A 13,959-nucleotide genomic window follows, 5' to 3' on the forward strand; every position below is an offset into this window, starting at 1 on the left:
GTCTTCGAAGTGTGGGGTGAGTTCTCCATTGGATCATGCTGATTTCTCCTAAGGCCTCAGTCCCTGGATCCTTGGCGCTCCTCTCCCTCTCCAAGGGAAGGGCTGCCTTGGCTTTGCTGTCCTCCCCATCTGGGGATTCCTTTTATCCCCAATGCCTCCCTCCCCAGCCCCAGCCCCTCCTTTCTCTTTTCTGATTCCTACTCTGCTTTCAGGCTTGAGAAACACATCGAGAGCCTGTTCAGAATAGGAAAAAGAAAACTGAATTTGGAGTAAGGGGACCAGAGTTCAAATCCTGACTCAGGGAATTTTCTTTCTGTATAACCTTAGAAAAATTGCTTCCCCTTTCAAGACTTCAGTTTTCTCCTCTGTAAAAAGGAGTAGGTTAGACTTGATGGGGAGGGGAAGGAGGGGCACCTCTGTGGTCTCTGTGCAGAGAGCACAGTGGGCTGGGAATCATGAAGACTCCTCTTCCTGCATTCAAATCCAGCCTCAGATACTTACTAGTTGTGTGACCCTGGACAAGTCACTTCACCCTGCTTGCCTTGGTTTCCTCATCTGTAAAATAAGCTGGAGAAGAAAGTGGCAAACCACTCCAGTATCTTTGCCAAGAAAACCCCCCAAAATAGAGTCACAAAGACTTGGATGTGACCAAAATGACTGAACAACAGATAGATTTGATGGTCTCTAACGTCCCTTCCAGTTCTGCTTCTGCGATCTAAGTGATAGTTGGAAAACCTCTTCCTTAGTCTCCCCTCTGAATTCCAGTCCCACTGTTTGCTGGGCATCTCCATCTGAATGTCCACTGACATGCCAAGCCCAGTGGCATTCCTAAAATTGGCCCATGCCTTCCCTGGTGAAGCCTGTCCCTGCTTCTCCTGAGGGCCTGAGCATCCTCCCATGTTGGCAAGTCCTCCCTGCCTCTTCCCTCTCTCCCTCCCCGCAGAGCCCATCAGAAGCAAGGCCAATGAAGTCTAACTCAGCCTCTCTTCTTACTCTCCACCCCTCTGTCCTGATCCAAACCCCTCATTTTGCACTTATGGAAACTGAGGCCCAGAGAAGAGAAGGGACTTTTCTAAAGTCCCTAAGGAAATAAGCCAGAGCCAAGATTCAAACCCAGGACCTCCAACTGCCCACTAAAGTTGATAAGGCCCAATATCTTTCACTATACCCAGTCCACACTACCCCTGGCCTCAAAGAACAGAAAAATCTGAATCAGAATCGGAAATAATGAGAACATTCAAAGGTTTGCTACAGTTAAATAGCATATTCTCTCACTGAATCCTCATGTCACAACAGCCAGCCTTCAGATAATGCTTTAGAATTTACAAGGTGTTTTATATGTGATAATGACAACCCTGGAAGGGAGCGGCTATTACCAGCTTCATTTAACAGATTGAGAAACTGAGGATGGGAGAAGTTAAGTAATTTGCCCTAGGTCACACAGCTATCAAGTGTCTCAGTCAGGATTTGAACTCAGGTCTTTCTGACTCTGAGTCTAGCGCTCTATGCACTGAGTCACTTAGCTGCCTACCCCACGTCCTCTGAACTCACTAGGATTGGCCCTAAGAGCCAGGGTGGAGGCTTAATGGACATTTGTTGAGTGGAATGGAGGAGCCCAAGTGCAGTGTAGGGATCTAATCAAAAACGTGGTTCCCCACTCCAGTAACATCTCTCCTCCCTCACCCCACCACCAGCCAGGGCTCACTGGTAGTGCTTGTCCCACTCGGGCCTGCGGCCCAGGTCTGAGAGGAGGAGAAAGGCTTGAGCTGCATCTGTGTTGACAGTCATCTCCAAATGGAAGGACAGGAATTTGTCCTCCTCCAAGGTGTAGAGTTTGATCTGAGGGAGGGAACAGAGATCGTAGTCGAGCCACGGCAGCGCACAACAAAACGGCATTCAAAACGTTGGGATTCAGGCCCCATCCCCAACCCTTGAATCCTGCCTTCCTGGCCCAGAGCTTTTCAATGTCCTTTCTATACCGTGGACCCCAGAGCTGAACGCGGCATTCAGGGCAGCGGACGGAGGAGTTCGTATCACCTTAGCCCAACCCCTGACGCTTTTCTTAAAACAGCCTCAGATTGCACTAAGTGTTCTTGGCCGCCATCTTGGATGGATGACTTCTATTGAGCATGTAGTCCACTAAAGCCCCCAGATCTTTTTCAGAAGAAATGCTCACTAACCATTTGGGCAGGGCCACGTTCTATGGGATATGTCCATACGTTATTTAGTGCATTACATAGGACAGACCGCAAACAGGCCACAAATAAGCTCTTCTAAAGCCTGAGGGAGGGATGTCTGTAAGGACCCCTCCACACGAAGGTGCATGGGCATACACTTATAGGGGCACATATACACAACATGTGCACACACACACATGCATGCACACATGCGTGCACACAAGCACACACACACATGCATGCACACACATGCACACAAGCACACACACATGCATGCACACATGCACACACACACGCATGCATGCACGCACACGCACACACACTACATGCTATAGCTCAGGAAGAGAAGCCAGCACCTTATTGATCTCCGACGTAAGGACCCAGGCATCCTTGGTCATGAGCATCTTCAGTGAGGAGACGTTGTTGTAGCTCAGATACACCTGGTCAGAAGGAACACCCAGGAACATCAGCATCCCTGGGTGGGGGCAGGAAGTAGCCCAAGGGCCGAGCCAGGGATTGGGGACCCCAGCACAGGGCTCCCTGTGCCCACCGCACCTGCTTCTGGACCCCTTCAGAGACTAGGCCTCAGAGGGGTGAGAAGAGTCTCCGTGGAGTTAGGGGGTGGGAGGAAGGGGAGGCATGAGAGCTCCCTGCCTACTCCCAAGACCCCCCACCCTGTCCTGGCTGAAAGTGGGATTATGGGAATCACCATACATAGGATTAATATGACAGCTTCCTAGGTGGCCATAGGATAATCATCAGGAGAAAGATCAATAAATAAGCCGTTATTAAGCACCTACTATGTGCCAGGCATTGGCAAAACAATAATAAAAGCAAAACAAAGCCTTCCCTCAGGAAGTTTGTGTCCTGCCAATGGAGAAGACACAGAAATATAGACAAGTACAAAACAGGCACAAAAAATTCAAAGTGGGGGAGGGGCACTAGCAGCTGGGGGAGGGGGAGGAGGAAGGGGTAGAGGCCAGCACTTGAGCCTAGCTTTGAGGAGAATTAGGGATTCTAAGAGGCAGAGGTGGGGGAGCGGACACCAGGCATGAGGGACAGCTGACACAAAGATGTGGAGGTGGGAAATGTTAAGAGGAACCATAGTTCCACAGGCCGGTCTAAGGGGATATCAGCGTTTATGGGCGGTGATGAGTACCCAAGGCTGGAATGGAAGTTTGGGGCCAGGTGGTGAGGGAGGAAGAAGAGCAGGAAGAGGGGGGTGTTTCTACTTTAGATGCCACTTCTCAGACTTAGAAGGGAGGGCAGAGGTCCAACCTCACACCCAGGACAGCAGGCCACTTCTCTGGCGGCACCACTGAGGGGTCATCTAACCCTCTGTTGGAAGCCTCCAGTGGCATGGACCTCGCCCCATCAGCAGCCAGGCCTGGAGGACCACGGGCAGGTAGACCAGGGGGCTCTCTCTTTCTCCATCCATGCCTTTCGTTCCTCCCCCAATAGTGTCCTGCAGACCCATCAAAGGCGTGGACTACAGTCTCCCCAAGGGTCTCCTGGGGTGCTATCAGTTTCTTCAGGATGAACTGGACTTACCTGGTTACTTGGGTCCCAGGGGACAGAGAGTGGGACCTCGGCCTGCTTACAGGACACGATGTACTTCCTGGGGAGAGCAGGTGGGTATGCATTATGGAGTTGTGTATTATGGAGCCCAGGGCTGGGCCCCTTAGGGAGGGCAGGGGACAGAGAGGCCCCCCTCCTCCCTGAGGACAGCTTTGCTGGGTACACAAAGCAAGCCCGTGAAATAAGATCAGACATTATCGTGTTCTCAAGAGGCAGGCTGGGGGGTGGAGGGTGGGAGGGCAAAGCACCCACTTTGTTCAAGGACCACGGAGGCCTAGATTTAGAGCTGGGAGGCTTCCTAGAGATCATTGAACCCAGCCCCATCATTTGGCAGATCAGGAAACTGAAGTCCAGAAAAAGCAAAGGACTTGTCCAAGGTCACAGTTTAGTAAATAGTAGAATTGGAATTCAGAACCATGTCCTCTGACTCTAACCCCATCACACCTCCACACTGCCCATGGCTCAGGCCCAGAGGCCAGCACTCAGTCTGGCTTAAGATGGTCTTCTTTCTTTCTCTTTCTTTCTTTCTTTCTTTCTTTCTTTCTTTCTTTCTTTCTTTCTTTCTTTCTTTCTTTCCTTCTCTGTCTCTCTCTCTCTCTTTCTTTCTTTCTTTCCCTTCCTTCCTTCTTTTCTTTCTTTCTTTCTTTCTTTCTTTCTTTCTTTCTTTCTGTCCTTCTCTGTCTCTCTCTCTCTCTCTTTCTTTCTTTCTTTCCCTTCCTTCCTTCCTTTCTTTCTTTCTTTCTTTCTTTCTTTCTTTCTTTCTTTCTTTCTTTCTTTCTTTCTTTCTTTCTTTCTTTCTTTCCCTTCCTTCCTTTCTTTCTTTCTTCCCTTCTTTTTTTCTTTCTTTTTGGAGGTAATCAGGGGTTAAGTGACTTGCCCAGGGTCACACAGCTAGTAAATGTCTGAGGCTGGGTTTGAACTCAGGTCCTCCTGACTCTAGTACTAGCGCACTACCTATCTGCCCCTAAAGCTGATTTTTTAAGGAACCCTGGAACGGCCACTCTTGTGCTCAGGAAACCGAGCAAGTCACCTGCCCCCATGAAGCCCTTTATGATTCTACCCTCTCTCACTCTGAAGCTGTCTGTGACTCCTTACTCCCTTCTCTCATTCTCAGCCTCCATACTCAGGCCTTCATCACCACCATCTCCCCCAAGAACCTCGCACTCTGCTCTTGGGACCACCCTGGGCACTGATAGACCGGCTTTGGTCTTATTTCACTGGACATCTCCAGCAAGAAGCACCTACCTCTCCCCCTACTTCTAGCTTTCTTTAGGGGCTGTCTTCCCCATTAGAATGGAAACTCCTTGAGGGCAGAGCCTTTCTTGCTTATATTTTTATCCTCCAAGTTTAGAACAGTGCCTGGCACGTAGTAAGCACTTAATAAAAGCTTCATCGCTCTCTAACTGAGCCCATAGGACCCCAGACTCCTCTTCTGCCTTTAGCCTTTTCTGTTTTGTACCACAGTAATCTCTGATGACATCCTGTCCCTCTGAACAGTGAGGGCAGGAGGGAGAAAGAACCAGCGAGGCCCCCAAGTCTGTCCCACGTTCTAAAGTCCTCATTTCAGGCATTCATAGCTACAATCTTCACTTGTACCCATTCCCCGTATCTAATCCCTTGCCAAGTTTTATTGATTTTATCCAGGCAACGTTCTTCAAAACCATCTTCTCTTTCTTCTTGAGGTCGAGCCTCCTCAGTCCCTGCCTAGACCATCTCTATCCCCTCCTCCGAGGTTTCCTGCTTCCCTCTCTCCTCTTTCATCCATCCTCTACCCAGCTGATGATGTGATATTCCTAAAGCATAGACCTCCCTCTAATACTCTCTTCCTCAAGAATCTTCAATGGCTCCTTATTACTCCAAGGATCAAAAAGCAAATCCTCAGCTTGGCATGTAAACCAAGCAGTCCCCAGTCTGCTCATCTTTCCAGGCTCACTTCCTATCACCCCCTTTCAGGCACTATGCAGCTCAAGTGAACCATTGCCTGGGCATGGCATGGCATCTGCCTCATCGGCCCCATGCCTGGCATGCTCCCTTTCCTAACCTCTGCCTCTTGGAACCTCCTGGCTTTCTTCAAGGCTCAGCTCAAGGGCCACCTCCTACATGCAGCCCTTCCTGATTTCACCTCACCTGGGTGTCAGTATTCTCTTCTTTCTGCCATTTTTTTTATCGAGTTTATATTTCTTGATCTCTGTGTGTGCTATACCCTCCTCCCCAGCTGGTAATACAGAAGCTCTTACAGGGCTGGGATGCCTTAATTTGTATCTTTGTATCACCAGCACCCTGCACACAGTAGGTGTTTAACACAAATGCCTGCTGAACTGAATGAAATCACAATCTACCAAGGGGTGGATGAGCTGCGATGAACATCCATGAAGGAGGACCCGCTCTTTCAAACCATCATTTTTAATATAGTTTAACATAGTTAAACACAGGTCAACTGACTGACTAATATAGTGCCCCGAAGCATTGAACAATGAATGGACAGTCCCACCAAGTAAGAGGGGAAAACCTACTGCCGGGAGAGGGAACTCCAACTCTGCGTGGAATGCCATTAACAAGCACTATTAAGCACCTACTATGTGCCAGGCACTGGGGACAGAAAGCCAAAGAATGAAACCATCCCTACCCACTTACATTCCCCGGGGGGAAATCCTGACCCAGAAACTTATGTTCTAATAAAGAAGATGAGAAGCTAGAGACAAAAGATGTGGGTACCTATGTATGAGCCAAAGAAAGAACATGGTTAAACTATGGTTAAACTATAGCCGTTGGCATTCACATTGTGCTTTAAGGTTTGCAAAGCACTTTACAGTCATTATCTTTTCTGATCTTTACAACAACGTGCGTGCGGGGTTAATACCATGGGTGTTGTTAGCCCCATTTCACAGATAAGGAAATCGAGGCTCAAAGGGGAGAAGGGACTTTCCCAGGAGGTGTGTGTAGGAGCTCTGTGGAGAATAACCAGTGGTTTGATGCTGATAAAGTCATCCCCTCAGCACCCAGCGAGCCAGGGCTCAAAGCCAGCGCAGTGCCGGCTGAGTCTGGATGCAGCTCCAGGGAGCTAGTATGGAAGCCAGAGCTGGGGGATGGCAAGAGGGGGTCGTGGCCACCAAAAAACTGGTTTTAAAGCCACTTTATGCCTGCCTCACGCCCTTTCTCACCTGTCCAGTCTCATCTTCTTTCTAGCGCTGGCCTCCCTATACCGACGCTCACCTTCCTGAAGGAGGGAGAAAAGCAGAGGTAAGTCTTGATGGGCAATGAGCTGGCCCCCAGATGCCCAGAGAGAAAGGCAGGGGCACCTTCAGGACCGATGGGATGGGCCACACACAGACAGGGCTGGTTAGGTAGGAAAGGGTGTCTCTTATCCCCTCACCCTGACATGGGCCACTGCCTCTCCATCCCTGGCCTCCCACACAGGCCTCCTGGCACCTGACTGATAAAAGTAAGTCTCTCTCCTGCAATACCTTGGGGTGGGGGATGAAGAGCGAATCTCTCTTTCATCCTTACTGTCTCCTACCTTGTCTCACACTGTTTCTGCCTCCCAAATCAGACCACAGATAGTAAAGAACTTTGCAGACTACAAATGTCCCAGCCCACACCACCCAAGGAGCACACAGCAAGCTACAGCTCCAAGCAGAGGGGATAGAGCCTCATCAAACCATCCCCTCCCCCACCAAGCCATCCTCTCCCCCACCAAGCCATTCTCTCCCCCATCAAGCCATCTGCTTCCTCACTAAGCCATTCACTCCCTCATCTTGCCCACCTTGGCAGAGCCTTATGTGGGAAAGACAACCAGAGGTTCCTGAGGTAGCCACAGGATGGAGGAGAATTAACTGTGCCATAGAGGATTGACTCCACATCCTTGATCTCATTAGCAGCAAAAGTTAGTTCAAGTGACAGGGTCTAGAACCCTGCTGCCACAAGAATATAAGCTCCCCAAGGGGAGGGACAATTTGCTTTTTTTGGTCTTTGTTCCCCTAGTGCCTAGCCCGGTACCAGGCACATAAGGAAAGCTTAATAAATGCTTCTCAGACTGAAGGGAATGATTCACCTTGCCTTGTGGCTGAATCCAGGGCAGGGTCATAGGCTGGTCATCTCCATCCAACACCACAAAGGTCATGAAGGCGCTGTTGAGGTGCCGCCGGCAAGACTCCATCTCCTGGCGGTAAGCTTCCACGCACACCCCCACCTCCATGCTGCACAGACACATCAGGTGGAAGGTAAAGCCCTCCCTCCTAGGCAGGCCCTGAGAAATCCCTCAGCTGCCTGGCTCTTGTTGCTAGAATTCCATTGGGAAACCTTCACATGCTGCTTAAATTCTGGCTTTATTATCATGGTCACTGTCTCTGAAATTATGGGATTGGGGTAGATAATCTCTAAAGTTTCTTTCACCTGTTCTAAGGTCCCTCCCAGCTCTGACATTCCCTCTTTTCAGTCCCTTCCTCACTCTTAAAGCCTGAGTTGTCGCAGTCTATGAAATTCTGTGGAGTCAGCTTTTACAATTCTTCATTTTCGGTTCGTGGTTAATTCCTGCTCTCCCTTCCCCAACGAATACACATCAGTCCCATTACGCTCTATCTCTTGAGGGGTCCAGTCTCACCTGTTCTTGAAAGCATTGTTGACAATGGCCTTGAGCACCAGCCGGTCCCCGACCTGGGATGGGCCTCGAAAATGGAACATCTCGATTGTCTTCAGGGTGGGATAGGCTTGGCACAGGCGGCTGAGGTAGTGGGGGGAAGGCATGATATCAAAGCCTGACCAGACCTGACCCAACTGCCCATCACCCCCCAGGCCCTCTGGGTATATCTCAGCAGGATGGTTGGCTATGATCACCCAGAGCAGGGTGGGAGTTGGGGGGTGAGGGGTGGGGAAGAGAAAGGTAGCAAAGGCTTATGTGGGCACAGCAGGGAAGAGGAGGGAGCAATTGGGGTGAGGATCATCTGTTGGGGACCTTGGCTCCCATTCCCCCGCCCCAGCTCAGTGTTATTCCCACCTTTATTCCAGAGGTCAGGCTGTTCCTTCTTCCTAGAATACCAAGCTCCGTCCCAATCCTAACTATCCTTCGAAGACTTTTATGGGGATACAACATGGCACAGTGGAGAGAGTCCCCGACTTGGAGTTGGGAAGACCTATGTTCAAATCCCACCTCAAACACTTACTAAAGGGTAAATCACTTAACCTCTCTATGCCTCAGTTTCTTCTTCTGAAAAATAAAGGGGTTGGACTCAGTAGACTGTAAAGTCTCTTCTAGCTCTCTATCTAAAATCCTATGATCATCCCAGCTTTCTTCTAGGAAGCTTTCCCCAACTACCACCTTCTCTCCCTCCACAGTCAATTCAGCAGGCACCTATTAGGCACCTATGGAGTACAAGGCACTATGTTAGGGGCACAAACATAAGGAATTGTACAGTCCCTGCACTCAAAGAGCTTATATTCTCCAGGGAGGAACATGATGCAGTGAAGAGGGCTAGAACTGGGGTCTGAAGAACTGGCTTTGACACTTAGAATACCAGTGTCATCCTGAGCAAACCACTTTGTGGCTTTGGGATTCAGTTTAATGATCTGCAAAATAAGGGGGCTGACTTCATTTCCCCCAGCTCAGTCATCAAGATGAGTCGGAATGCTCTTTGTTCCCCATGGTCACACGCTTCCATGTTCTCACTCTGTACCTGTCACTCAGTAACCTCTTCTCCTTTGACCTTCAGGTAGTTCCCATCTACCACCCAATCACAATCCTGTAGCTGTTATCTCCAGACCCTCCAAGAAATTCCCCTTCCTCCCTCCATGAGTTCAGTGTCTGGCTCACAATCTTTCTCTCCTCTCCAATTCCTTCTCTCATCTTGGGGACTTCAATATACATAATGATACACCTTCAAACACCCTAAACTTCCAGTTCCTCAACATACTCACTTCTCATGACCTACTCCTCCATCCCACTTCAACCATATACAAAGATGGTCATACACTTGGTCACCCATAGCTGCACCATCCCCATGTTCAAGAATTCCAAAATCCCCATCATCTATAGGCTTTCCACCTCCTGCTCTTCCTTCCCTTATGAAGACCTTCTCTTCATCTACACCATGACCTCCAGTTCTCAATCCTACAGTTCTCTTGGCTTCACCAGCAGCTCTCTCCTCTTTTCCTCCTCTTGACCCCTGTCCTCTTCTCTTTATCATATCACCAATTGTGCCCTGCCAAAACTCAGCCTTGGATCACACCCACCATCTTCTACTTTTGCTCCTAGTCATGTGTTGCCAAAAGAAATTGGAGAAAAATCACAAAATCATGCTGACAAAGTTATGTTTCATAACCTCAAATGGGCTCTCACTGCTGCTAGGCAAGCCTCTCATACCTCCTTAATTAACTTGTTATCCCACCCATCACGGTTTTTCTAAACCTTTTAAACTCTCCTCAAGTTTCCCACAGTCCCCTTCTCCCCACCTTCTCAGGACAGAACTTTGCCTTGTATTTCACCAAAAAAAAAAAAATTTGAAGTCTTTTGAAAAGAGCTCCCAATGAAATGTTGTAAACTAAAAATAAATAAACAAATTTAAATTAAAAAAGATCTCCCTTTTCTCTCATCCCCCAGATGCCTTCTGCCACAATCCCCTCTTTCATCTGTCTCAGATGAAGAGGTGGCCCTTCTCCTTGCCAAGGCAAACCCCTCTACCTGTTCAAGCAATCCCATTCCAGCCTGTCTCCTCCAGCAGAGCGCCCCCTTTATCATCTCTTTTCTCCTGCTTATCTGAGATCTCTTCCTGTCTACTGGCTTCTTCCCTACTGCTTACAAATAGGCCCACATCTCCCCTTATCCTCAAAAAACTCACACTTTATCTTTCCATCCCTGCTTCCTATATCTCTCCTCCTTTTTGTGGCTAAACTTCAGAAAGACAGTCACAATTTTCTTTCCTCTCTTCTTAACTCTGCAGTCTGGTTTCCTACCTCATCATTCAACTGAAACTGCTCTCTCCAAAGATACTGGTGAGCTCTTAATTGTCAAATCCAATGGAGGGGAGGATCATGTTTCATGTCAAGGTTCAACTAGACAAGTTCTGTCCTATAATCCAACATTGGGGTCAAGGCCACGGAGCAGCAAAGTCTGCTAGATGGTCATGGCACCCAGGAAATATTGGGGAAGGGAACAGTAGGGGAGGGTTACTCAGCTAGGCCTCACCTGGCTGCGATGGTGGCCACATTCTCCATCCAGGCCATGATTTGGCCACCAAAGGTATTGCCCTGGTGGTTGGCATGGGGGGGCAGAATCAACTCCACACTCTCCACTCGGGTCTTCTCAGCTGGCACCACCCTGCTGCAGTCTCTGCTCTCCAGATCTGACAAGGGAAAAGGGATGAGGCTGAGGGCTTGCTGGTAACCAGGAGGCTGCCCTTCAGGATTCTGGCCAACTCAAAGGATGGGTGAACAGGAATACACAGATATTTGTTTTCTATCTTTTTATCCCCAGCACCTAACACAGTGCCTGCCATACAGTAGGTACTTAATTAATGCTTGCTGAGTTGCATTGACTCAGTCAGATTGTATCTGGAATGACCAGATCTGAGAGCCACATTTTATGAAGAACATTTATAATTTAGAAAGTGCCCAGAGCAAGGCAACCTGGACAGTGAAGGGCCTTGAGCCTTTCAAGTCATTTGAGGATTGGTTACAGGATCTGGGCATGTTTAGGCTGGAAAAGAGAATTCTCAGGGAATGGGATTGATGTGTTTGAATATTTGAAGGACTGACACATGGGAGAGAGATCCTGCCTGTTCTGTTGGCCCCACAGGGCAGAACCAGGAGCAAAGGGTAGAAATTACAAAGGGGCCAACTGAGGCTTGATATTAGAAGAAGCTTCTTAACCATGACAGTTGCCCTAAAGTGGCATGAACTGCCTGGAGAGGAAGTGAGTTCTCCCTCACTGGAGGTCTTGAAACAAAGGCTAGGGGATTCTTTCTCATGGATGAGTCAGAACAGCATGGCCATTTTGGCTCCTTGGTCTGATTCTGTGACCTTCTGCCCATCACTAAATAAGCGTTTATTAAGTTCCTACTATGTGCTGGTCATTGTGTTAAGCCCTTGGCACACACAGACAAAACTCCATCTTCCATGGCCCCACACAAATGCATTTTCCTCCCCTGGCCATGAATGACCTTTCTCCCTTGGACCCCAGAGGGCACTCTATCCACATCTGTCTAATGTACACAGCTTAGCTTATCCTCCTTCTATAAGCTCCATGGGAAGAAGAACTGAGCTTTATCTGCACTCCAAACCTCCTCCAGGACCCCAGATGTTTGCTGAATTGAACTTGCCGACATCATGGTCAGTCCCAGGGGGCAGCCCACCCCCCATTCTATTGGACAAGGTGATGATGCCTTCCTTCCTTCAAGTCAACCTTGGATCATCAGGGAGTCACTTAGACCTTTGTAAATTTCTTAGAAACCGTAGAGCGCTACATAAGTGTTGGCTGTTGTTATAATGATTCTATCTGGAAAGAGGCTAGACTAAATGATAATGGTGATTAATAGAATTATTCATTAATAAATATTATCATAATAGATCACATTTCTATAGCATTTTCTTCTCAAAAACTCCATAAAGTAGGTAGTGCCCTATTGTACAGTTGAGGAAACTGAGGCTCAGAGAATGGAAGAGTTACCCAGGACATAGCTGTAAGCGATGGAGCCAAGATTTGAACTCAGGCCCTCCAGTCTCCAAACCAGGACTCTTCCACTACACCAAATATGACTGACCATTAAGGTCCCATGCTCTACAATCCCCTCAGGCTCTGAGATTCTGTGAGCCTCAAAGATATCTCCAGTTTCCCTTAAAAGCTCACAATAGGGGCAGCTAGGTGGCACAGTGGATGCAGCATTGTCTCCAAGTTCAAATCTAGCTTCAGACACTTGCTAGAGAAGTGTGACCCTGGGCAAGTCACTCGATCTTGTTTGCCTCTATTTCCTAGTCTGTAAAATGAGCTAGAGAAGGAAATGATGAACCACTCCAGTATCTTTACCAAGAAAGCCCCTAATAGGGTCACAAAGATTCGGATGTGACTGAAGAGACTGAACAACAACATTTCCCGACTCCAGACCTGGTGCATTTCACCACCTAAGTGGTACCCTGGGCATCCAACACTTTCTCTGGGTCCCTCAAGCTTTTTATAGACTAATCACATCCCCTCTTTGCTTCTGAGCTTCCTTGCTGTTGTTGTTCTTAAATCTATCTATAATTAGTGGCTAGAATATACCCACGTCAAGGGGTAACCAAAGGCACTGGATATGAATGAACTCTTTTTTGAATTCTCCCCAGGACATGGGAATATAATGGTGCCCATAATGTGCCAACAACCTACAAGGAGAGAAGTACAATGGAAAGGGTACAGGGTCATGAATCAAGGAGCTGGCTTCAAATCTGTCCTCTGATCATCACTACTTATGTGACTTTGGACAAGTCACTTGGACAAATCCCTGGACCTCATCTGGAAAATAAGAGGGTTAGATTAGATGGCCTCTGTAGTCCCCTCCAACTTCAGATCTAGGATCCTAGGATCTGATGACCTAGGTTCAAGTCTTGCCTTTGATGCTTACCACCTTGCGACTGTGGATAAGTCACTTCCCTGATTCTCAGATCAGAGGTTCTTGACTATAAAATGAAGGGCTTGATCTCCAAAGTTTCCTCCATCTGAGGGAGGTCCCTGCAAAGGACCTCCAACTGCAGAATGCTTAGAAAAATGTGGAGTTGACCAGAGAGACTGATGTGGATATGCAGATGACTTATTGAACAACTTAAATTTTAAGAATAAATGTACAAAAGATGGAAGTGAGGTCAGGTAACAAAGAATATATGTAACACCATAGTACAGTCCAGCAAAAATAGTGTCAGGAATGCTAAAGTTTAGAGTCAGCTGAGGCTGGTAAGGGAATCTAAGGTCAACAAAAGTGGGTTTTAAAACTACAACTGGGGGAAGAAGAAGGTCATAGAAGGGATCGGACCTTTGCTTGGGGTGGACAAGATGATAAAAAGTGACCACAAGATGCCCAATGCTCAATCTCTATCTCACTTCTATATTCTTTGCTGAAAAGGATGATCTTTGGATTGAAAGGGGCACAACAAAAGTTGGACAACAAGGAGGTGATGCTCAAGATAAATAGAGAGATAGCAACGGCTCCTCATTGCCCTGAATGCAATCAGGTGACTACCAGGC

The 13,959-nt window shown here is 48.1% G+C and overlaps 1 protein-coding gene across 1 annotated transcript in view; it reads right to left on the reverse strand.

Moving 5' to 3' along the window:
- ACOT11 (acyl-CoA thioesterase 11) overlaps positions 1–13,959 on the reverse strand; it is a gene marked incomplete at its 5' end in the record, with an annotated part of 35,674 nt that overhangs the window by 5,850 nt on the left and 15,865 nt on the right. The window contains 7 exon segments of the mRNA XM_036753588.1: positions 1,706–1,839; positions 2,534–2,617; positions 3,729–3,795; positions 6,917–6,972; positions 7,807–7,951; positions 8,356–8,475; positions 10,933–11,089. Coding sequence (XP_036609483.1) covers positions 1,706–1,839; positions 2,534–2,617; positions 3,729–3,795; positions 6,917–6,972; positions 7,807–7,951; positions 8,356–8,475; positions 10,933–11,089 — 763 coding nt within the window.

The sequence above is a fragment of the Trichosurus vulpecula genome, chromosome 4, assembly GCF_011100635.1.
Source record: "Trichosurus vulpecula isolate mTriVul1 chromosome 4, mTriVul1.pri, whole genome shotgun sequence".
In the NCBI taxonomy this organism is placed as follows: Eukaryota; Metazoa; Chordata; class Mammalia; order Diprotodontia; family Phalangeridae; genus Trichosurus; species Trichosurus vulpecula.